The sequence below is a fragment of the Myotis nattereri genome (genome assembly GCF_964212035.1).
Source record: "Myotis nattereri genome assembly, chromosome: 18".
NCBI classification, from domain to species: domain Eukaryota; kingdom Metazoa; phylum Chordata; class Mammalia; order Chiroptera; family Vespertilionidae; genus Myotis; species Myotis nattereri.
The window spans coordinates 5539722-5563202 of NC_138093.1; the positions used below are offsets into that span (position 1 = coordinate 5539722).

General features: G+C 61.2%; 3 protein-coding genes across 4 annotated transcripts; all 3 read left to right on the top strand.

Annotated features, from left to right (window-relative positions):
- On the top strand, positions 1-5418 carry SYPL2 (synaptophysin like 2). Its single transcript, XM_081111887.1, has 4 exons — positions 1-545; positions 1406-1607; positions 2602-2793; positions 4029-5418. Exons 1-4 carry the CDS (start codon positions 127-129, stop codon positions 4173-4175), a joined length of 960 nt encoding a protein of 319 aa, XP_080968013.1. The 5' UTR covers positions 1-126; the 3' UTR covers positions 4176-5418.
- A 2976-nt stretch (positions 5419-8394) lies between these two features.
- Positions 8395-17028, top strand: ATXN7L2 (ataxin 7 like 2). The gene is made up of 11 exons (XM_081111914.1): positions 8395-8530; positions 10413-10478; positions 10793-10897; positions 11290-11500; positions 11793-12079; positions 12638-12720; positions 13097-13350; positions 14179-14377; positions 14518-14639; positions 15109-15904; positions 16851-17028. Exons 1-11 carry the CDS (start codon positions 8404-8406, stop codon positions 16863-16865), a joined length of 2265 nt encoding a protein of 754 aa, XP_080968040.1. The 5' UTR covers positions 8395-8403; the 3' UTR covers positions 16866-17028.
- A 1110-nt stretch (positions 17029-18138) lies between these two features.
- Positions 18139-21029, top strand: CYB561D1 (cytochrome b561 family member D1). 2 transcript variants are annotated; one of them, XM_081112980.1, is made up of 3 exons: positions 18139-18428; positions 18914-18951; positions 19520-21029. In XM_081112980.1, exons 1-3 carry the CDS (start codon positions 18281-18283, stop codon positions 20021-20023), a joined length of 690 nt encoding a protein of 229 aa, XP_080969106.1. In that variant the 5' UTR covers positions 18139-18280; the 3' UTR covers positions 20024-21029. The 2 variants fall into 2 exon arrangements, with proteins under 2 accessions (XP_080969106.1, XP_080969105.1); XM_081112979.1 differs by lacking the exon at positions 18139-18428 and adding an exon at positions 18491-18564.
- The last annotated feature ends 2452 nt before the right edge of the window (positions 21030-23481 follow it).

Here is a 23481-nt window from a genome sequence, read left to right on the forward strand (position 1 = left end):
CAGGGGACTCTATTTCCAGGCGCCTCTCCCTTGGGGAGGAAATTCAAGGCCAGCTTTGAGCCAGAAGTTTCCGAAAGCCTAAAGCTCTGTGCTCGTCATCACCTTAAGACGGTGGTCGGTCCCCCAATGTCACATCCAATGGGGAGATGGGGAACCATGCATTTCCTCTCGCTTCCCTCCCAGACGCCACTCGAAGGCGCCTTATGCATTTGGCTGTTGGGTCCAGCACCCTGTGTGGTGAACACAGCCCCGGAGGCTGGAAGACCAGCAGAAGACCCGGGTCTCCCCAGGAGGGACTGGATTAAAGGGACCCCCACACACACACACCCCATACCTGCGCTGCTTGGTCAGAGGGTGGTTTTGGAGGACAAGACCTCGGCCAGCGGAGGCCTCCGACTCAAAGGGCTCCCTCTCCCCCAGCTCTTTGCTATTTTCGCCTTCGGGTGCTGCGGCTCCTACAGCGGGGAGACAGGAGCCATGGTTCGCTGCAACAACGAAGCCAAGGACGTGAGCTCCATCATCGTCTTGTTCGGCTATCCCTTCAGGTGAGCGGCGCCGGGGTGGCCCCGCACAGCCCCGGTCCTGACGGGCGAGGCCTCTTCCTCTCCCAGATCGTGGGGTGTCACTCCAGACCGGGTCCTTCCTGCCCTTTAGGAACTTCAGACAAATGACCAGAGAAAAACACGAGGGGAGTCAGACAGCCAGGGTTATAACCCTGTCCCAGCCCACGGATAACCGAGGGCAGGTAATGACAGCCACAGAAAGGACCCACGCAGCCTGGAGGAGGTGACAGGAGCCTGGGCGGGGCTCGCTGCCCCTCAGAGCCTCCTCCCCGCCCTGAAGGGAAGGGAGCGTGTTAGTACTTAGACCCCAAAGAGCAGGTGTGGGTGCTTACAAGGAGCCCCGGCCCCCAGGAGGGAGGAGGGACAGCCTTCCTCCAGGCAGGGGGAGCCCAGGTGTCCAGAGGACAGTGGGACAGGGCCACCTTTTCAGACATTTCCAGGAGCAGCAGCCGCGTTAGATGAACGGCCTCTTGCATGTACTGGGATGTGTGTTCTCCGCTTTGTCTGTCTCACTGCGGCCCAAGGAAGGCCTGGGAGTGGGTGAGTCGTGTGTCAACGTGGCCACCACGGCCTGTGCCTTCTCTGGGGCAGAGAGAGCTGATCTGGCTGCTTGGCTCCCAGAAATAGATGGACTATATATACTGGGGTCGTGACCTGAAGGGCCCTGGAGACACTTGGAAGCGGAGTCACCGTATCTGGGCGGGGGGGTGGGGGTGGGGGGCTGAGTGTGGGGTGTGGCATCCCTCCCTCCACACCCCCTTCCTGGCTCTGGGAGAGCACAGACGACCCCGGGGCAGGATGGCCCCGCTCAGGAGCCCCCCCCCCCGCCCCCCGCGCTGCAGGTTGAACCGGGTCCAGTATGAGATGCCGCTCTGTGACGAGGAGTCCACCTCCAAGACCATGAACCTCCTGGGGGACTTCTCTGCCCCCGCCGAGTTCTTCGTGACGCTGGGCATCTTCTCCTTCTTCTACACCATGGCCGCCCTCGTGTTCTACCTGCGCTTCCACCGCCTCTACACGGAGGACAAGCGCTTCCCGCTGGCGGTGAGAGGCCCGGCCAGGAGGGCTGGGGCGGGGACTGAGGCCCGAGCTCGTGCCCTGGGACCCTGGCACCTGCCAGCTGTTTGCTGTTGGCCCCTCCAGGTGCCCCCCACAGACCCGTGGAGGCCTGAGTCCCAGGGCTCTGCCTGCGCCAACCTCCCATCATCGCTTGGTCTCCTCCCGGAGGCACCATAGCGTCAGGAAGGGGGCTCTGGCCAGCGGCACTGGCGCCGACCTATGAACCCGGAGGTCACAGTTCCATTCCTGGTCAGGGCGCATGATTCCCGGGTGGGGGGCGCCGACCCCGGTAGGGGGTGTGTGGAAGGCAGCCGATCAATGATTGTCTCTCATCATTGATCTTTCTCTCTCTCTCTCTCCCGTTCCCTTCAATCAATAAAAATTTATATATTTTTTTAAAAGATGAGAACTTTCAAAACAACGTCTTGGTATATAGTTAGCCTGGCTTAGTGTTAGCTAGTATTCATATTCTGCCCTTCACCGTCTCCCCAGCCCAGGCATGCGGGGGGAGGGGTGCCCCTCTGCCGCCAGCTGCCGCTGAGCAGAGGTTGATGGATGGAAAAGCTAGGCTGTCCAGTCATTCATTGTACTCCTGAAGCTAATACAATGTTGTATGCCCACTGTGACTGGAAAATAAGTTTAAGAAGGGAAAAATGTTTAAAAAATTTTAAGGAAACGCAGGGAAGTGAGAGTGGGGAGTTGAAGACACGTGGGTTTCGGGTGACACTGACCAGCAGATATGCCTCGACACACTGTTACCTGAGCTCGGTTTGAGGGCACAGGCAGGGTGTCCCCATGGTGGGATGCCTTCGGTTGGTGACAGTGAAAGAGTTTCCGAGACCATCCGGGCTCCCTGAGGCTCTGGGCAGATGGAAGGGGAGCTGTCCCGGGACCCCGGGATCCCAGTGCGTTAGAGCAAGAGGACAAAAGTGGGGGGTCCCAGGGTCTGACTGCATTTCCTGTGCCTCTGCTCCTCCAGGACTTCTGTGTGACCGTCTCCTTCACCTTCTTCTGGCTGGTGGCTGCAGCTGCCTGGGGCAAGGGCCTGACCGACGTCAAGGGGGCCACGCGGCCCTCGAGCCTGACCGTAGCCATGTCCGTGTGCCACGGAGAGGATGCCGTGTGCAGTGCCGGGGCCACACCCTCCATGGGGCTGGTCAATCTCTCCGTGGTGAGACCTGCGGCCACCAGGGGGTCTGGGGGAGGCAGGGCTATCCCACTGCCCAGGGCTGTCCTAGCAGCAAGTTCTGAGAACAGAGGGTGTCCCCACAGCTGGTGTCCCCTACCCCTGGAGTCAGCGCGCCCTGCGCCTGATGCTGGCTGCTGGCTTCTCGCTGACCCTGGGAAGACAGACATCGGGGATGGGGAGAACCGGAGAGCACTGAGCTTCCTGTCCCTTCCTCCTGCTGCCACCTTCCCATTTCCCCTCCCTCCCCCCACCTCCAGGCTTGCATGCCCCATTTCTGCAGGAGAGAGAGAGAGAGAGAGAGAGAGAGACCAGACCCAGAGTGAGGACTCAGACCTCCAGGCTGGAGAAGGGCTCTGGGCAGTGGTGGGTCCAGCTGGCACGCATATTTTGGGCCATCCCAGTTTTTATAACGTTGACATATTTTCATATCAGCTGGTAAATAGCTGAGGCCTCGAGCTTTTCCATTGTCCCCTGTCTTCCAGCCACCTCAGCCCTACCCCGAAAAGGGCCTGTACCCCCCGGAGGCCCAGTTAGTGTCTGGCACACCAGGGAGCCTTCTAGACCTTGCTGGAACCCCGCTGAGAGATTTCACCCCGCCCTGACATTTTATTGTAAAAATTCTCCCGCATGCAGCAGAGCTGACAGAGTTTCACAATGAACACCCACGTACTCATCCTAGCCTGTACCATGAACATTTTACGAGACTCGCTTTATCACCTATCTGTCCGCCTCTCTCCATCTATCAACCCGTCTTATTTTTAATGCATTTCAAAGTTAATTGCAGGCGTCAGTACACTTCCCCCTAAATGCTTCCTGCTGGTAGGCTTTTAAATATTGTGAATAAGTATTGGAATATAGCCCTGGCTGGGTCCCTGCCAGGCCTCGGCCCTAGGAAAGGAGCACCTTGGACAGCTCTGGCCACACCCACCCGCAGAAGGCCCTGGGAACTGGGTCCCACGTGTGTGCCGCTCCACTCCAGGGGCCAGAGTCTCCTAGCGACCCAGCCACAGCTGGGGGCATCTGTACACAGAGTTAGACACTGTCACCAGAGAACCCCTTAGTGGGTGATGGCCTTGAACTCTATCTCAGTATCTAGTTTTCTGTTAGTTTTTGTGGCCCTCTGTACCTCTCCCCATCTGCCCCTCCACAGGTCCTCCCCTCCCGGTTCCCACAATGCTCCCTCACTCTTCTCATAAATCCCTCCGATGTCTTTGCAGCTCTTCGGCTTTATCAACTTCTTCCTGTGGGCCGGGAACTGTTGGTTCGTGTTCAAGGAGACCCCGTGGCACGGGCAGGGCCAGGACCAGGGCCAAGGCCCCAGCCCCGAGAGCACAGCAGAGCAGGGAGCCGTGGAGAAGCAGTAAGCAGCCCCCACCTGGCTACTCCCGAACAGGATGCACCTCTTCAACCACCTCGGCTCCCAGGACCTCCCTCTTCTTGCTCCTCCAACTCCCCTCCCCTGCCACTCTGGGCTCTGAGAAGTCATCCATGGATGGGCAGGCAGCAGCTGTCGGGAACCTGGGCAGCCCTCCCGGTGGCTTCCTGTCCCTCCGCCGCCGGAGCCCCCCATGGCAGGAGCTTCTTGTCTACTGCTTGGACCCAGGCACCTCACCTAGGTCGTAGGGACCCTCACAGCCTCTGCTACAGGTGAGGGTTGGAGGCAGGAGACCAGAGTCCTGAGACTGGTTCCTAGCAGCCACCTCTATCAACCTGTCCAGCTTCAATGAAAGTGGGGGGAGGGAACATTGGCCGCAGCCTTCTTCCTGGTCCCTTGCGTAGAGGGCCCACCAGTGCTTTAGAGACCCCTTTTCGATGGCTGCCATCTAGGCCTCGTGCCGGCGCTGCTCACCACAGCGCTCTAGTTCAGCGTGCTCCCCACTCTCCTCTGGCCTCTGCTGCCCACTGAGCCCACCATGTGTGAGCCGGGGAGGCCCCCCAGCCTGGCAAACAGCCTTCAGCGGGTCCCGGGGCCTTAGACTCAGTGGGGAGCAGATACATTGCAACTGCGTTGAAATTCAAGAAACTAAAGCCAGGAAACTTGCTGGGGAGTCAGTTTCTTCTGTTCCCTCAGTCCTCCCGCCCCTCCAAGCTGGGGCTCTTACCACCGACTCTCTATACTCACATTGGCCCTCAACTCCTTACCTTCCTCCCTGACCTCCCTCTTGGGCTTGGTCTCACACTTGGGACACAACCTGAGGGGTCTAAGAGCCCCTCCATCCATCTCAGCCCTCCCCTCAACCTCTCTGCCCGTCTCCCTCCCCCTTGGGTCTGAGGCATTCAAGATCCTTTGTCAAGTCTGGCCAGGCCTTCCTTTCATTCCTTGGGGCCAGACAAGGGCTTTGGAAAGGCCCAAAGGACCGTTCATGAGGCTAAGTTGCCCCGGACCCCAGGACATGGATGGATGGGCCCATTTCTTCTGCATTCTCTGCCCCGCCCCTCTCCTTCTTGGCCCCTCTTTCATACTTCCCCTTCTCACCTTACAAATGGACGTGCCCTCTCCCTTTGCCCTCCTGCCTCATCCCTCTCAGGCCCTATCTCCCCACCCCGTCCAGGGCAGGCCGATGCTGTTGGTGCTTCTTCATTTCGGGACCCAGTTCCATATTTGTCTTTGGTGTGTCTGTCTCCTCTTCCTGATACCGCCTTCAGTCCCTCTCTGAACCCCCAGCCTAAGACACAGTGCCGACAAGGTCAGGGCCATCTGTCCCCCACCCGGCTCCTACCCAGTCTGCCCTGGCCATAAGGTTGCCCGGAGAAGGATGAAGAAGGATGAATCCAGCCATTTTCCAATCCCAGTGCCAATTAGCCCATTATCATCCCCAAGGCGAACGTGCCTATGCCAGTCTCTGCTCAGGACTGAGTCAACCCCTCCAACCTCCTCACCTCCCTGAACGCCATTCACAGGAGTATGCGCATTACTGGGGTGCCCAGGAGTCAGGGCCTTTGCCTTTGGGCCAATCATTTCTTCTCTGGGGCAGAGTCCCCCCCCACTTGTGGGGGTAGATTTATACCCTCAAATACTGCAGAGCCCTTGGGAATAAGACTTAGGCCATTCTGTTTTGTTTGGGGAAAGGGATTTGAGGAAAGAAGAGAGGTTACGAGGATGAGAGTGTTTCTAAGTCTGAACCTCTCTCTGTCCTGAGCTGTCCCCATGGTTACTCAAGGACAAGGAGGGACAGTTTTGCCTCCAGAGACACAGAGAACAAAGGGGTGACCCTCGTTTTCTCCGAGCTGGCCCCTGTGGGGGTCTGTGAGCAGCTTCTACTGGAACGTTGTTTGGATTCTGTGTACGTATTTATAATTTATTTACAATGTGATGGATAAAGTGTTCTCTTTTGGGGGCCAAAGTTAGCAAACGGCCCTTCAGTGGGGAAAGGGTGGGTACGCACTCCTGCCAAGGACCCCTGGCTCAGCACTTCCCCTGGAGCAGAGCAGGCTTTTCCTCTCAAAAGCCCGGCTTCTTATCAGCCAGAAGTCCTTGATTTAGGTTATGGCCTCTCTCTCTCCCCCTAAGAGGAAAGGCAGGGCTAGGCCGAGTGCCCAAGGACAGGGCTGTCCTCATGGGATTCATGTCCCCTCCAACCAGGGCTGGCAGCACCGCTTTGCCCAGTGGGGCCAGAGGTAGAAGAAGGTGTCTGGTTTCTCCAGCTGCTGCAGGAGGCTAACAGGCAGGCCCTTTGCCCTAGTGAACTCTGACCCCGCCAGACTGCCCACCCAGGACCTTTCCTGAACATGAGTTCCCGCCGCCACCGTGGCCACAGGTCTCCTGTCTCGGGATCACAGGGCGTGGGCGGGAGGAGAATGCTGCATGTTGTTTTCTGGTGCTTGTTATCACACATTGGAATAAACAGTGCTTCAAGCATTTGTCATGAAGGAGCCAAGACTGGAGCCCTTCTGGGGATTTTTATTTCCCTCCCCCCCCCCTCAACCCTCCACTTTAAGTTTTTGGACAAATACCTGCGTTTCCACCAAAACATCATTCTGCCCCTCTCTCCTCTGCACCCCAAGCTGCAGAATCTGCAAACTGAAGAGCGGCTCCGGGTGACATTCCTTTGGGTGGCATCAGTTAGTCCAAAGAAACCAAGACTCATTAGCAAATTTAGAGAAAGCTCAAAAGGGGTGTGTGTGTGTGTGTGTGTGAGAGAGAGAGAGAGAGAGAGGCCTCCACAATGCTGCTTTCATTTGTTCTCCTACCATCTGTGACTCAGACAAGCTTCCTGCTGGAATCAAGGGGGCCATATGCTTGCCCTCTTCACTAGAAAGGTTCTTGCTACACCAACTTGCACCTCTCCCCTCTGACAGCCGCTCGCTACATTTACATCCCCTAGAACAATACACCTGGGTACAAGATTACGTTCAATGTCACCAGGATCCTGGACACCCTCGGGGTGGGGTCCTCTCTGGTTCTCAGGATTCCCTGCCCTCAGAGATCATTCTTTAGGGGAAAGTGAGAAGGAATCTGAGTGGTCTTGGAGTCACAGACCTGGATTTATTTGCCTCTGATTCCATTCCCCCTTAGCGAAAGGCATGAATATGGGGTGAAATGTGAGGGGTTGAGGAGGAATAAGAGAAAGAGTATCTTTCTTCTGATGTGATGGGGAAGGGCGGGCTTTTGTGTCTTGATTGTGTGAGGGTGGGAAGAAATGTTATCCGCTGAAAAAAGGAAGAGGTGGATCATTAAGGTCTTTCCCAGGCTTCAGCAAGGAAAATGACAGATCTGATGAGAAATCTCCCTATGCCAAGGCTCTGGTAGCAGCCCTTCCAGCAGACAAAATATTCATTAGGAAAAGAAGCCAAAGTGATGGATGGAGTCAGGGTCCAGCCGGGGTTTGGGAGAGGCAGTCCAGGGTATCGATCGCTGTGCTCAGGAGGAGAGAGCCGATCAGCAGAGATGCTGCAGACCCAGTTCCGGGGCTGGCTCTGGCTCCGAGACAGCCTTCTGTCATCCTGACAGGTGATCTCGGTCAGCTCGGCTAGGTCCTCTCAAACCCGGGCAAGGCCATCCAACCCTCTGCTCCGCACCAGGGCAGCGGGGTTCCCACCGGGGAGGCACAACGCGGGAGCCGAGGACCCTCCCCCACGCCAACCCCTGTGTCCTTCAGCGCATCGTGCAGACGCCCTCCCCCTGCCCTTCTGCTTCACAGCGCCCACCTCCCTGCACCTACCCAGTTCCATCTACAGGGGAGCGAAGTCGCTTCGCAGCCGCCAGCCCGAGCAGGGGCGCCAGCCCGCGGGCGGAGGCGCGCGGCTCGGGGGGCGGGCCGGGGCGCGTGTGCGCTGAACTTGAGTGGGCCGGCAGCAGGAGGAACGTGTGCGCCAGGGTTAGGGGGGGAGGTCCTGGGGCTTTCGTCTCGTTTCCCCCCATCACTGTGCATTTCGGAGGAGCTCCCGATGCAAACTCGGTGGGCAGCAGCACCTCCTGCAAGACTACATTTCCCAGAAGGCTCTGGGGGAGTGAGGGCGAGGGGCAGGCGGCCCGCGCTGCGCCTGTGCAGAGAGGGAGCCGAAAGGTGGGAGGGGGAGGCGTGCCCGCGGCGGGGCGGGGGAGGGGGCCGCGCGGCGGCGGCGCCGGGCGGGCGCGCGTCCGCGGCGGTGATGGCGGTGCGTGAACGCGCGGCGGCAGCAATGGCCGCTCTGGAGCGGCGGGTGCCGAGTCTCGATGACTTCGCGGGACAGAGCTGGAGCTCGTGGGTGGAACGGGCCGACCTGCCCGCGGCCGACGGTGAGTGAAGCTCCCCTAGAGTCCGGGGACCCCATCCCTGTCTCCCCTCCCCCCTCCAGGTCCCCGCCAGCTGAGGGGAGCTGCCGACGGGAGCCGCCGTCCGGCTCCCCGGCCCCCCAAACAAAGGACCCACCGGGTCCTAGTGCCCGCCCGCTCCGCCTGCTTCGCGCCTCCGGGTCCTAGCGCCGGGTCTCCGCCCGCAGCCCACCCCGCCCGCCTCTGCCTCTGCCGGTGCCCAGTACCTGTCCCCACATGTGCTTGCTTTTCTCTTTCTTCTTGCTTGCAGCCCCCCAGTTCCCGCCCTTCCTGCACCTGCCTCGGGCTTTCCCCATCCGCAACAGTCCTCTCCACGTGTTTCCCACGCACCCCACTTCCGTGCCCTCCTCCCCGTCCCCCTTGTTCCTTCGCCTTCTGCCCCACGCCTCCTGCTCCTTTTCGGCTTCTGCCTGCCGCCTGGGATGCTCCTGGACCCCTGCCTTCTCCGCATTCGTTCACCGGTCCGTCCGTCCGTCCATCCATCCATCCATCCTCCCTTCCTTCCTCCCTTCTGTCCATCCACCCATCCACCCATGCCTCCAACCCACCGTCCTTCCTGGGCCTCTTGCCCTACCTCTTGGCTCTCTTCCCTGAACCCCACCTTCTCCAGGCCCCTGGGTGCCTTTGGTGATCGCACTGGCAGCCCCCTTCTCCTGATCTTTGTGTCCTGGGCCCCAGGGAGCACCTGGCCTCGTGGCCTTTGAGGTGACAGCAGGCATCACGCCCCTGAAGAAGTTTGCAAGTAACAAGAGGCGGTGGAGGAGGGCCGCTCCGTGCGGCCCCTGATGACACTTGTTCTCCTGAGACCGGACTCCCTGCTCAGTTCTGTCCAGCCCCCCATTTTCACCCACTGGAGAGTGGGGGCTGCCCCTGTCTCCCGCATGCCTAACCCACCACCCCTCATATCCGGAGATTATATAAGACTGTCAGCCGTCTCCTCCACCTCGAAAGGGGCAATTCTGTCATAGGCATCGGAAGCAGACCTACGCGGGAGCCCTGGCCACCGGGACTGCCCCGTGCTGGGTGGGCAAGGATAGGGCCATTGTCAGGGTCTGGGTGCATTGAGAACCGGAAATGGAATCAGCCGGTTTGGTGACTCAGAATTGATTTTTTTTTTTCCAAGGGACAGGGAGGGGGCGTAGAGGAGGGAGGGGAGAGGAGTCAGGTAGGGGGATGGGGCAGGAGCTGCTTTGCACAACTAAGATCCACCCAGAAAGTGAGAGGTACAAGGGCAACCCTTGCCCAAAACCCCCTGAAGAGGGAAGGTGCTCGCATCACCGACCAAGGGGACTTGGAAGATGCCAGAGGCTCCAAGACATCAGCTTCTCTGCTCTGGCCATCCTACCCGTGCAGGACCTGAGAAGCTGGGTGTAGCTTTGACAATGCCATGGTAACCCAGGTGGAACAAGATTGAGTTGGTGGGGATGGGGACCTGGGAGAGCTTCTGTTAGGGATGCCATGGAGTAGCAGAAAGGACCCATCTGCGAAATCTCAAGAAGGGACTTGGGGATCTATAGGAAAATACGTTCAAGACTATTTGCCATTTAAGTGGGGAAGATACTGACTCACAGTCATGCAAGCAGTTGGCCGTGGGACCCTGAACCTCGCCTTGGAGTCTATAGGAAAGGTGGCTGGATCCCTCCTAACGGCACCAGTTCCTTCCAGGGTAGCAGGTGGAGGAAGCATGAGCCGCTGCAGGCTCCCCAAGTGGTGCTGAGCATCAGGATCTCGTCAGGGAGTGTGGGCTTCCTACTGCCCCGCTGCAGGCTGCAGGCCCTGGGCGGGTAGGAGATAGATGGGGCTTCTGGGAAGGAGGTGGTCCTTCTGAGCTGTGTTTCTCCTCCAGGTCCTGAGCTGGAAGAGACTAACAAAAGCACGAAGAAGTTGGATGCCATGACCCTCATTAAAGAAGGTGGGAGTCAGGACCACCTTCCCCTCTTCCCCACCTCCCAGGAGGTGGCTGTTTGGTGGGCGGGGCAGCAGGTCTGGGATCCTCTCTCTCATAGGTCTGAGTCGGCCCATGCGCCTGGCTGCTGGCACCTGTCATAGGAGATCCTAATCATAGGGGGTCGATGCCCACATTCTTAGGGACTGCTTCGATTGAACTCTGGAAGCTGGGAGCCTCCAGCAGGAAGCCCGTCATGTCAACAGGGAGAAGTGCTCCCCGATCTCACAGGGAAGCCCTGGGGTCCCCAGCCCCAGTGATGAGGGTTTCTGTCATTGCAGACATGTCCATCTTCGGGCACTGCCCGGCCTACGACGACTTCTATCTGGTTGTGTGTAACCACTGCAGCCAAGTGGTGAAGCCTCAAGCTTTCCAGAAGCACTGCGGTGAGGGGGCCTGGGGCGGAGCCGCGGGCGGGGAGGATGGAAGGGAACCCCCAGGACAGGGTCAGCTGGGAGGCCTGAGTGTGAGGGAGGGCGGCCTTGGGGAGAGGGAGGTCCTGGGGGTGGCTGCATAGATCGAGGCAGGTTGTTGGGGTTAGCGTTTGAGCAAAACTCCCAGCAGTTCTTTCTAGTGGAGTTTAGGGAGAAGAGCTAAGAGATCCGGGAAGCTGGGCCCTAGAATTTTGAGTCTTGAAGACTCAGGTTCCGAGGGGAAGGAGGCCTGTTAGAAATCTAAACTCCAGATTCTCTGTGTGAGTCTGGGAGCAGGGTGAGCAGGTCGGGAAGGAGGCAGCCAGTTACTCACCTCCGTTGCTCTCTCCACCTCCTGGTGACAGAAAGAAGACATGGGCCCCTCAGCAAGCTTTACGCCCGGGCCCCACCCCCACCTCCAGCCCCTGCCAGCTCTCAGAAATGCCATGTAGTGAATGGGCAGGGCCCCGCTTGTAGGGCCCCAGGTTCCACCAAAACCTCCTCCAGGGAGAAGGGCCAGGGGTCCCGGAGCCGTGGCCACCCACCACCCGAGAAGAGCCAGAAGGACAACCTCTGGTAAGGAGAGGCTGGAGACGCCCCGGGACCCTGGCCCAGTCCGGGGAGGGGCTGCCAGATGGGGCAGTGGGGGCGATGGGGGGCCATGGGCACCGTTCGCAGCAGGGGGCAGCCAGCTCCGTCGGCAGCCCCTCCCGGGTGCTCCGGGGAATAGGGGTCCCCCCTCCCATGTTCTGCATCCCTGCTGGAGCCCATCCAAGTTCCAGGGCTGGGAAGTGTTTGGCTCTGGGCTAGAGCCCAGGCCCCAGGCCCAGCCTCCCTGCCCCCGTCCACACCCTCTCTCCATGTGCAGCCTGTTCGTGCCTGTGGTGAATCTGGAGAAGATGTCTGGTCTCCCGAAGCCCGACGGCCCCGGAGTCAGGGTGGCCCCGCCCTCCGCCTTCCTCAGCCAGCCCGGCAGCCTCACCAAGGACGCCCCTGGGAAGCCCCCCGTGGCGCCCCCTCCTAAGGAACTTCCTGGCAGAGAGAGCATCAAGACACCCCCCGGCGAGGGCCCCGGTCACCGGGCTGACGGCAGCCCCCCTGAAAAGGAGCCTGGTGGGGCCAGGCCGCCCCCTAAGACCCACCGGAAAATGGCCCGTGAGTAGTCGTGGTTTTGGGGGTCAGGAAGGTAGAGTGGGGACTCATGCTCTGTCGCTGGACCTGATGGCGAAGGGGCAGAAAGGAGAGGGCCTGCCATCGCAGGTGCCCAGGGTGCCGGAGCCGCTGGTCACCTCTTGACGTGGGCGCGTTTGACCTGCTTGCTCTCAGGGAAGCTTCCCTCCAGCCAGTCTCCCAACCGAGGCTAAAGGGGCCTGTGCCCACGCCGGGGACATGACTCTGCCTCACCTTGGGCTGCTGACTGCCTTGTCTCCCCCAGACCCGGCACCGGGCGCCTCCCACAGCCGGACCCCTGGCACCCAGATGTCTGTGGCTGCTTGTGTGTTTTGATACGTGTTGCCCTGTTTGGGGCTTGGAGTCTCCATAAGGAGTGCCTGGGCTGCGGACCGGGCCGGGAGGGGTCTTGGGCAGCAGAGAGCTGCTGGTGTGGAGATGTTTCTCCAGACGCTGCCGCCTTGCACTGAGGGGCAGGGGGCTCTTCGCCTGAGGCCCCCCTGGAAATGCCCTTGAGACTCACTGGAACCGCTCTCCCCACAGGGAAGGAGTGCGACCTCAACAGGCAGTGTGGGGTAATAAACCCAGAGACCAAAAAGATCTGCACCCGCCTGCTGACCTGCAAGGTAACCCTCCTCCTAACCCCCACCCCCCCAACCCCCCCACCCCCACACAGGGAGGGAGGGCGGCACAGACCTGGGCCCTGGGCAAGGAGAGGAATGGAGCTGTTCTCCAAGACCCAGCTCCAGGGATGGGCAGGGGGAGGGGAGGCTGCCCGCAGTGGGCCTGGAGTGGGGGCAGCAGGCCAGGGGTGGCTTCCAGATCCCCCGATTCTGAGGAGGGTTCTGGTCCTGTGGGGAGTGAAACAAAGACACACAGACACCCCCGCAAACACACTCACATCCCCTCTCTCTCTGCTTGCCCAGGCCAGAGCACACCGCTGCCCCTCACCCCTGCTCAGCTCACACCCCCTCCCCACCCCTCCATCCTGCTGTGTTCTAGATCCACTCGGTGCACCAGCGCCGGGAGGTCCAGGGCCGGGCTAAGGACTTTGACGTGCTGGTGGCAGAGCTGAAGGCCAACTCCCGCAAAGGGGAGTCCCCGAAGGAGAAGAGCCCGGGGCGCAAGGAGCCGGCTCTCGAGCGCCCCTCCCAGGAGCCCCCCTCCTCAGCCCCGGTTGTGGCAGCAGCGGTTGCTCCCAGCAGCACCTTCTCTGCTCGTGCCAAGCAGACCTATCCCTACTGTGCACTGCCCAGGTACGTCCAGGATCCAGCCGCATCTCACCTGGGGACACTCAGCCCCAAGCCATCAGGGACCCCTGGAGACAGGCCCAGGGAGCACGCTGGAAGGTGCTACTCATTCCGCCCCGAGTGTGGGGGGAGACCTGGGGCCCTGGTGGGTGCGGGAGTGGGTGACTCCCTGTTTCTCACCAAGCCGACCACGGTGCCCCAGCCTCTGGTGTGCCAGTTCCAACACCCAGGATGAGAGCGGTTTCCCAGCTGCTTGCGACAGGCCAACACTCGGCACTGGGGAGCCGAAAGGGTCAGGGAGCTGAAAGGGTCAGGGTCCTGGGCGAGGCGGTCCTACTGTGTATTCATTCGCTGGCCCCTTCGTGTGCAGAGGCTGCGCTGGACCCTGGGGAGAGCCTGCCTTGCGGAAGGAGACACACGCCTCTCTGCCTGTAACACGGGCAGACACGCGACACAGGCTCAGCTCCCAGACAGGCTCCCAGGAATGTGTGATGCGAGAAGGGGGTTGAGAGAATTGACGGGGCTGACCAGAGCTGGGTACAGTTAAACTCAGAAGATTTTCTGGAGGAGGCGAATCTGGAGCAATTTCCCCCAAGGAGGCAGGGCCTGGGAAGTGAGGGGCTGGGGAGAGAATTCCCCGGGAGCCGCAGCCCCTGATCTCTGCCTCTCACCCTGTGAGCTCTGTTGTTCCCTCCCTTCCTCTCCTCCCTTCCTCTTTGTCTGATGGCTCAGCAGGGTGTCTGCCCTGGCTTTTTGAGCTGGGCGGGTTCAGGGATACCCCCACCCTGACCCACGGCTGTCCCATCGCCCTCACATCCCCTTTGGCCCTTCCAGGTCCCGGGCCTCCTCTGAGAGTGAGTTGGATGATGAAGGCCCCTGTGGTGGTGATGGGGACCCAGGCCTGTTCCCCTTCCCCCTGCCCCGGGGTGGGGCCCAGGCCTCCAGCGAGGAGAGTGAGGAGGAGGGGACATCTGATGACCTCCACCTCCCCCCTGACTGCCATTATGCCACCCGGCCCCCCAGGCCACAGGCGGTAAGGACCTGGGGCGGGGACCCGGGTGGGGGTGGCCCAGCCTCCTGCCCACAGTGTGCAGGGGGTCAGACCCTGTGTGCAGGTAGGTGCCCTCCCTGCATCTCAGGCCCACTGATCCCATGCCTTCCCTCCGTCTCCAGTTCTGCACCTTTGGGAGCCGGCTGGTGAGTCCAGGGTGCTACGTGTTCAGCCGCAGGCTGGACCGCTTCTGCTCGGCGCTGAGCTCCATGCTGGAAAGGCACCTCAGCTCACACATGTGGAAGTGAGTTCCTGGGCTCGGAACTTCCTCCCCAGGCCCCAGGCGTACGTGGGCCTCCGCAGCCCTTACTCTTCACATGGACCCATGGGTGTGGCTTGGCTGCTGGCCAGGAAGACCCCGGCTACAGGAAAGGGTGGGGGGACTGGGCAGCCCGGAGATGGGCTAGCGCAGGGCATGAATGGGGTCCGGGAATGACTCACTCTTACCCATACTTCCAGCACCTTTTAGGAAACTAGGATTAGGGGCTGCTCCAACATTTAAAAGGGTGTCCTTAATGGGTCTCTATCCTGGCTCATTCCTGCCTGTCTGTCCCTGTGCCTTCTCTCTAACCCTCAGTTCCAGCGTCTCCCAGCAGATGGCAGCACTGCCAGGGCTCTGGGCCATTTCTAGGTGGGGCAGAGGCTGGAGTGTGTTGGTGGAGAGGCCCTCGTTTGCTTGACCTGACCTGACCGTGGCTCTCTCTCTGCTACAGGAAGATCCCACCGGCAGCCGAGCCTCCATCCCACCTTGCCAGCTCCCCGCTCCCTGCTCCCCCGAGCCCAGCCTCTATGGGCAGCTGCCCCCACCTTCCGGGCCCACCCCCCAGACCTGCTTGCCCAGCTTCCACGCCCCCCACCAAGGACAGTCTGGCCCCCAGCTACCCTGCCGGCTCCCCCAGTGTGGCAGCCGCCTGCAGCCAGGCGGAGTGCATGGGCGGGAGCCAGGCCATCACCTCGCCACTGCCTGCCAACACGCCCTCGCCGTCCTTCAGCAAGCTCCCGCCTTCCAAGGCCAGCAAGTCGTCCAAAGGCAAGGACGGGGCCGAAGTGGAGGCGCCTTCCCGAAAGCGAAAGTTGTCCCCCGGCCCCACGACTTTCAAACGGACCTGCATCCTGGAGCCCCCGGGCAAAGGCAAACCCTCCGGCTGCCGGGGCCTCTCGGCCAAGACTAAAACCGCGCTGGCCGTGGGGCTCAACGGGACGGTGGGGCCGAGAGTGAAGCGGGCAGGGCCCCTGGACTGTCGGGGCTCCCCTCATCAGCCGCCCACACCGGTCAAGGCTTCTCAGCTGGACAGCCAGGGCGCGGCCGGCCACCCAGCCAAGGCCCTGCCGAGCAGCTGCCTCTCCGAGGAGGCGGCGGCCAAGAAGCGGAAAAACCTGGCCACGTACTGCCGGCCAGTGAAGGCCAAGCACTGCCCGGCGGGCCCCCCCGCCGACGCGGCCTGCTCCGTGCGCCGCAAGAAGCCGGGGCCCGCCCTGGCCTTTGAGGAGAAGTGTTCTGCACTGAAGGTACCCGCCCAGCTCCCCGCAGAGCACGGGCAGCGAAGGGGCAGCGCGGGTGAGGGTGGAGCGCGGTGGGAACTGGCGCGGACAGGTGCTGAGTGAGTGGGTGCGCCGGGAGCGGAGGAGAGGGGGCCATCGCCAGGGAGAGGTGGGGCAGCTCACTGCGAGGTGACAGGCTTTCGCTTCGTGAGCCTTTCACTGTCTCCGCCCGCTCCCTCAGGCGAAGGAGGGGCTGCCTTTGCCTCCCCCTCCCACACCCACTCGTGCTGTCATCAGAGGGCCACTCTGAGTGGCTGTGGCCTTGAGCACTGCAGCTACCTCTGCCCCTGAACAAAAGGAAGCGTGTCTCCATGAGCTCTGGGCGTGGGTTGAGCGTGAGCCTGGAGCTGTGGCCTGACCACTGCCCAGCAGGGTGGCTGGGCCCATCTCACCCATTGCTTTTGCCTCTGGGCACCAGCATGGAGGGGCGGGGACAGAGCTCACGGTCCACATAGGCGTGCATGCCCACCTTGCACACATACCCACTTCCAGGTTTTCGGGTGCCAGGCAGGTTTTCCAGGGTTTCTGGGAAAGCCAGCAGCCAGCTCTTTTTTTTTTTTCCTCTGTTGATGGAGCCCGGGCGTAGCATGGATCTGTCACAGGTTCTCAGCCAGTAGGGAGTTACTGGCATGGGAAGGGGGTGCTTTCCTGGGTTAGGCATGGGCCAGATGCATGCCAACACCTTGTACCCGTGTGAGAGTGGTGAGTGTGACATCTGGCCAGGGCCCAGGTGTGCGTGGCTGTTCTCCGGGCCGGCCCTGCGGGCTGGCGCTCAGCCTCCTCCTGGCCCAGCTTTCCCCACCAGGCCAGCGGGGGAAGTCCGGCCTTAGCTCTGTGCTCCACACAGTCGGCCGAGCAGGAGGACCGCAGGCCCCCAGCCTGACCCTGTCTCTCGCCTCTTGTCTCCCTGCAGTCAAAAGCCCATTAACGAGAAAGTGCCTGCCCACTGCGATGGAGCCGCCAGCACCTCCTCCCCTCCAGATCCGGGCCCCAGGCTGCTGCCGCTTTTTATAACTTTATATTATTTTTTTTAAGAAAAAAAAAAACCTCTTTAAAATACCTCAAGACTGTCTCCCTGTTCTGTTGCTGCTAAGAAAAATATAAAAACAGAAACCTAGAAAAGGAAGGGGAAAATCTTTAACAAAATGAGTGTCCTTACTGTCCCCAGCCATACCCCAGGAGCTGAGCTGATGGAGAACCAGCCTCCAGCTTCCCTCTCTCTGTCCCCTGAGACAGTGTGGAAATGGCCGGGGGGGGGTGTCACTGGGGAGTCTTCTTTCCAGGCAGGGTGAGGAGGCATGGCTCTGAGCGAGCAGGGCTCCCCAGAATCTTGACCCCAGAGCTGACCCCAGTCCTATTGGGAAGGGAGCTTGACGGGAAGGGGAGCCACACCTCTGGTTTTGCTCTTGGGTCTTTGCCCCGAGGGTCTGTGGGGGTCAGCCTGTGGGCCTTTCATGGTCTTTCTGCAAGCCTGGGCCTCCATCGCGCCTCCGAATTACCGCTTCATTTCTTCAGCTGTTCCTGCCTCTAACTAGCAGCTCATCTTCGCTGCGGGAGCTTGAATCGAGTTGGTAACGTCTCAGAATGTCTCTGCCTGTTTTGGCCTCTCCCTGGCCGTTGGGTTTGCCCTTAAGGAAAGGGTATAGCCTCTCCCAGGTAGGCCTCCTTGAGCTGAACCACACCTTTGTGGGAGGCAGGAAGGGGAGTGGCGTGATCACAGGACTCCCGCGGTGTGGGAGGCCCTGGTCCCTTAGGATCGCCTGGCTCCCCAGGGCTGAGCAGATGGTGTGGAGGCGGCTGGGGCTGGGAGTGCCCTAGTTCCTCCATTTGTCTCACTGGGGACAGTCAGACTGTTGTTCCTCAAGCCTGAGTTCACTTGGGTGCAGGGCACGGTTTTCCCCTCGTCCTTTCCTTTTCCTCTCCTCGGCCTTCAGGCAGGGAGGGATCTTATTCCCTTAACATGACAGAAGGAGGATGGATGGAGACAGTGGGCAGCCAGGGTTCCAGTGTCTTGGTTCAGTGTCGCCAACTTGTGACTTGGGGTTTGGGGTGAAATCAGTTGTCCCACATGTGGTTTCCGCCGCTGCCCGAGACATGAGCCCTTGTAGACAAAGGTCCTGTGCGGTTGGCGTGGAAACAGCGGCCCAGGAGCTGTCCAGTGCCCGGCGCCCTTGGGCTCTCCCGGGCGGCTCGCTTCCCCCCGTCCCCCAGAGGGCGCTGTGGGCGCACCCGCCGCACCGCCGGGCGTCCGGGGCGGAGCCTCCCGCGGCCGCGGCGCCGGGCAATCGCGAACCCGGAAGACGCGCTCGGGCGGCCGGGAGTGCGCGCCGGTCCGGTCCGGCCATGCAGAGCCTGGAGTTGGGTCTGGTTCCCGCTCCAGCGAGGGAGCCGAGACTGACCCGCTGGCTGCGGAGAGGCAGCGGGATCTTGGCGCACCTGCTGGCTTTGGGCTTCACCATCTTTCTGACTGTGCTGTCCCGGCCGGGAACCAGTGAGTGGGCGGGGCGCGGCGGGGCGGGGCCGAGGGGCAGGAGGGGGCGGGGCCGAGGGGCTGGAGGGGCTGCGCGTGGGAGCCCCCGCCCCGGAGACGGAGTGGGGACCCTTGTGGAGGGATGGGCCGGCGCGGGGTAGGCAGGGCTCTGGGTGCGGGGGAGGGGAGGCAGACGACGGGAGCGAACTCCCTAGTTCCCCATGAGCAGAGCCTTCGCGGGGGGGGTGCAGGGAGGGAGGCTGCGGTGCAGTCTCGGGGGCACTGGGCTGACAGCTGCCAGGTGCGCGAGGGGACGCAGGCTGCACTGGTGTGGGCTTGGCCTCGTGGTTGCTCACCCTAACCTTGGCTGCTCCCCTTTGCCCTGATTCCTGGTCAGGGTTGGGACAGTACGCTGACCTGCCCCCGTAGGCAGATGCTTTGGGCTCCGGCCAGCCTCAGGCAGAAACAATGGTGCCCGGCGTCAGTCTGTTCTCTTTGGTTCTCAGGTCTTTTCTCCTGGCACCCTGTATTCATGGCCTTGGCGGTGAGTTTGGGCTTCCGTATGCGGCTGATTGGTGTGGCTCTGTCCCTAGGGGAACATCCAGGCTCCAGAAGGCCCAGCCTTGCTAAGGCTCCCGGGGTGGGGAGCAGGCCGCCTCCAGCTTTCCCTTCAGCCTTTGAGAGCCGGGACAGGGAGGGCTGGGCTGTGCCAAGTAGTCAGTGGGGTGGGAGGGCATGGAAGGCATTTCTGCGTTAGGGCCTGGGAGGAGGAAGTGGGCGGGGTGATAGCCAGCCACTCCTCCCCCAAAGTTTGGGAGCACGTTTTTAACATTTGTTGTTTCCATTGGCCAAGAAAGGGGAGTCTTCGTCTGAGGGCAGGTGGGGGGCGGGGGAAGCGTGGACTTTGCATGTCAGCCTGAATGACAAGCGACTTCCGCTCAAGTGTAGACTCCCCTTTGTGCCCAGCCAAGTGGGCCTGTGGGGCAGGAGGTCCTGGTGGGGTTCTTTAGCCCCCACCCCGTGTCCTTGTTTGGATATAAGTAGGAGAGCGCCTCCCTTTTCTCAGACGCCCAGGCTGGCCGTCAGGCTCACTGGCCCTCTCTTGTTCGCAGTTCTGCGTCTGCATGGCCGAGGCCATCCTCCTCTTCTCGCCTGAGCACTCCCTGTTCTCCTTCTGCTCCCGAAAGGCCCGGATCCGACTGCACTGGGCGGGGCAGAGCCTGGCCCTCCTCTGCGCAGCCCTGGGGCTGGGCTTCATCATCGCCAGCAGGACCCGCAGCGAGCTGCCCCACCTGGCCTCCTGGCACAGCTGGGTGGGGGCTCTGACGCTGCTGGCCACGGGGGGCCAGGCACTGTGTGGGCTCTGCCTGCTCTTCCCCCGGGCAGCCAGGGTCTCCAGGGTGGCTCGCCTCAAGCTCTACCATCTGACGTGTGGCCTGGTGGTCTACCTGATGGCGACCGTGACGGTGTTCCTGGGCATGTCCTCGGTGTGGTTCCAGGCCCAGATCAAAGGCGCGGCCTGGTACCTGTGCCTGGCGCTGCCCCTCTATCCAGCCCTGGTGATCATGCACCAGATCTCCAGCTCCTACTTGCCGAGGAAGAAAACGGAAATATGACTCCCTCCAAACTTTGACTCTAGCTGGCACCCTGGCCTTGGACTTCAGTGGTCTGTTTGGTGACCTTCACGGGCTCCACTCCCGAAGTGGTAGGGTTTTTACACTCTTAGCTGGGCTGACGGGTGACTCGGTGGACTGAAATGGGGAAACGTACTGGGTGCAAGTAAAAGGTGACGGGGAGCTGGATCCTGAGCCTCCACTCTGGACAGGAGACAGGAGGGTTGGATCCTGGTGGTGTTGGCGGTGCCGCCATGTCTTGGCTGCCTGCCTGACGGAGGGCTGGGTTCCTGCAGTTCTGAAAGGCAGCTGTGGCTCTTGGAGTCCCTCTTGAGAAAGCACTTGTGGACAGAGCCCTGGGTCTTGTCCATAGTTTGGTCCTCGTAGGCTCTTGTGTGACCTGACGCACGTCGCATGTCTCAGGAGCTCGGCGTCTTTCTCTGTGTGAGGAGCGTTTCTAAATGACCTCTCACCTCCCGTGTCTGTGAGGCTGACCTCACTGCCCGCCCTCCAGCTCTGGACCACTTAGAAGACTCAGGATGTGATTCTTACATCCGTTGTCCCCTGACCGCTCTGGAGGGACAGATCTGCCCTCGTGGCCTGTCGGGAATCTGTGCTGATTTGGCCCCAGACCAGGGCACGAGGGGTCAGGCACTGTGGAGGGAAGGGGGCCAGGTGAGGGTCTCCTGAACTCCAACACAGCAAAGGCACTAAAGTCACTTTAAAGCCATGGGAGAGCCCTGGCCGGTGTGGCTCAGTGGATAGAGCATCCACCTGCGGACTGAAGGGTCCTGGGTTCGATTCCAGTCAAGGGCACATACCTCAGTTGCAGGCCCGATCCCCAGCCCTGGGCAGGGCACATGCAGGAAGCAACCAGTCAATGTGTCTCTCTCACATCGACGTTTCTCTCTGTGTCTCTCCCCCTCCCTTCCACTCTCTCTAAAAATCAATGGAAACCGATCCTCGGGTGAAGATTACCAAAAACAAAAATAAACTTTACAGAGCTGTGGGTGAGTGGAGAGCACTGGTTTACCCAAACCTGGGGCTCCTGCTGGCTGCTTGCCCCCTCGGGCTCGAGGGCCGAGGGCAGGGCTGTGCTCCTCCCCTGACGTCCAGTCTTGGTGGCCAAGTAGTCCTGGGCACCCCGTGTTTTGCCCTCCTTGGGCTCAGCTTCTTGCCTTAGCACATAGCTCTGTGCAGCAGCTGTCCCGAAGCTTCTAGAACAAAATAGGAGCCCAGGGAGCGGGGTCGGGCTCTGTGATCTTGGAAAGGCCCCTCTTCCTCGTCACCTACGTTTTCCTCACTGTCGTCTCTTGCCAGCCCTTTGGCCCAGCAGCAGGGCTGAGTGCGGTGCCAGCTGGCACATGAGGGCCAGGCCCTCTTCCCTGCAGAGACCCCTCCTTGTTCCACATTGAAAGCAGTTCCCCAGACTGCCCTCAGCGACGCGGGGTGCCAGGCCGGCTCACTGTGATCCGATCCGGCTCAGTTAGGGAGAGGGGATCCCCATAGATCCTGGCAAGGAGTGCAGGCGACTGACCCAGGAGAGCTGGCGTTGAGCAGGTGGTAACAGCTCGTGGGGCTCTGGGAGGCCTGGGGGATGGGAGCTGGAGCTCCAGGTCCCGGGACCAGGGGAGGTGTTCCTAGGTGGCAGCATTGGGGTGTCCCAGGTCTTTCAAAGATTCAAGACCTCTCTGTGGCTCAGAAGCACGGAGTTGGGATGACTCCACAGCACAGGGACCGGACTACACTGGCAGAGGCATCCCCGAGGGGACTCCCTGGGCGCCTCCTGGTGACATGGCCTCTCCCAGGAGCTGTGTGGACCTTGAGCACGTGGGGTCACTGATCGGGCATCCCATCGCCTCTCCATCCGACACAGCCCGTGCTGGGAGTCTTGCCCTGTCTGCAGCGGGGGGGGGGGGGGGGGGGGGCGGTACAGCTCCCAGCTTTGCCTGAGCCCGGCCAGGAAGGAAAGCCGGCGCCCGCCTGAGGTGTTGCCTACTCCCAGGTGGTTCAGGGGCGGGTGGGCGAGTGGGCAGGCGGCTGACAGCCGGCAGTTTGCGTGGGCTGTGCCAGCTGATGTCTATTCCCAGCCCCGGGAGGAAGGGGGGAGCTGTTTATGTTCTTCCAGAAGAAGGGGCCACAGCTGTCGCCTCTCTGACGGGGCGGCCAGGAGGGCAGGGGCAGAGGGCAGAGGAGGCACAGGTGGTCTGCTTGGTGGGTGGGACTGCAGTGTAGGGAGTAGGTCGCCAGGAGGAGCCTTTGTTCCCTGCTGGCCAGATTGTGGGGGGCCTTCCTCCCCCCGCCCTGCATTTCTCCCTCCTTCACCACCTGCCCTCACATCCTGGGCAGCAGCGGGACAACCATTTGCCCCTCGGTGCCAGGGTGCCCATCCTCCAGCAGGATCTCAGCGGCTGCCGGCTGCATGTGCCTCCTCCCCACGCGCTCTGCCCCCACCTCCCGTGTCTTCCATCTGGGGTATTAGCGGGCACCTCGGTGAAGAGGCAGGGGCCTCGGGGGAGAAGCACAGGGCTGTCCTTTTGTCCTTGGCCCCTGACTAAGGAAAACTGCTAGTAGTCAGCCTGTTTACCCTTTAAAAAAAAAAAAGTCAGGGTGCTCAACTTAAAAAAAAAAAAGCATGTCATTTGCACAAATTTGCATATCAGGCTCACTAAGTCCTAATTCCAAATATGATTATATTCAAGCTCAACTTTGAGGACATTAGAAATAGAGGCGGTTTTGTATCCAGATCCAGGTGGTAATAGGATTACCATTCGGGGTTCAGGTGCCCCCAGCCCCCATCTTTTCCGGGAGCTCCCCTTCCCTGGAGCCCCACCATGGGAGGGGGAGGGAGGGGGTGCTTTTGAATGGCAGGAGCTCTGTGCCTGGGGAAGCCTACCAGCCTCGCCTTCTTGGGTCTGCAGCTGCACTGAAGATGGGCTGGTATCTCTTGCCAGCCCGGCCTCCTCTCTCCCCACCCCCTCACTACCCACCCCACGCCCGGACCCTGGCCTGTCCCTCCTTCCTCCTCGTCCCCACCCTCCCACCCCCGTGCAGGGCTGCAGAGCGCGCCTGCCTCTTGTTTTCCAACCTCCCCGTGGGAGAGCCAGCTGGCGGCCGGGCCAGGGTCTGTTCCGAGCTAATAGTAACCATTAGCTGAACGGTGCGGGGCGGTGCGGGGCCGCTCCGCTCCAGACCTCCAAGGCCGAGCCTGCGGCAGCCAGTCCTCACCTTCCCCTCTTCCTGGCCTGCGGGGTGTCACCACGGTGTGTCCCCAAGTAGGAGGGAGCCCTCGGGCAGCGGCCCCAGGGTCCTCTGAGTAACTAGTAAGGCTTTTCACCCGATGAAGGTCAAGATGCAGGGGACGCATGCGGCCCCACTGACGCTGGCAGCCAGTGGTGTTGGCGGCTGCTGACCCTGACCGGCTAGTCCCCCCGCCCTGCCCTCTGTGTACCTGGCCCTGA

Excerpts from the sequence above, each read along its gene's own strand:
- SYPL2 (XM_081111887.1), top strand. The coding sequence starts at position 127 with ATGTCACATCCAATGGGGAGATGGGGAACCATGCATTTCCTCTCGCTT. Across the intron at positions 546-1,405 it reads TTGTTCGGCTATCCCTTCAG|GTTGAACCGGGTCCAGTATG; the intron begins GTGAGCGGCGCC and ends CCCGCGCTGCAG. Across the intron at positions 1,608-2,601 it reads ACAAGCGCTTCCCGCTGGCG|GACTTCTGTGTGACCGTCTC; the intron begins GTGAGAGGCCCG and ends CTGCTCCTCCAG.
- ATXN7L2 (XM_081111914.1), top strand. The coding sequence starts at position 8,404 with ATGGCGGTGCGTGAACGCGCGGCGGCAGCAATGGCCGCTCTGGAGCGG. Across the intron at positions 11,501-11,792 it reads AGCCAGAAGGACAACCTCTG|CCTGTTCGTGCCTGTGGTGA; the intron begins GTAAGGAGAGGC and ends CTCCATGTGCAG. Across the intron at positions 12,080-12,637 it reads GACCCACCGGAAAATGGCCC|GGAAGGAGTGCGACCTCAAC; the intron begins GTGAGTAGTCGT and ends CTCTCCCCACAG.
- CYB561D1 (XM_081112980.1), top strand. The coding sequence starts at position 18,281 with ATGCAGAGCCTGGAGTTGGGTCTGGTTCCCGCTCCAGCGAGGGAGCCG. Across the intron at positions 18,429-18,913 it reads GCTGTCCCGGCCGGGAACCA|GTCTTTTCTCCTGGCACCCT; the intron begins GTGAGTGGGCGG and ends TTTGGTTCTCAG. Across the intron at positions 18,952-19,519 it reads CTGTATTCATGGCCTTGGCG|TTCTGCGTCTGCATGGCCGA; the intron begins GTGAGTTTGGGC and ends TCTTGTTCGCAG.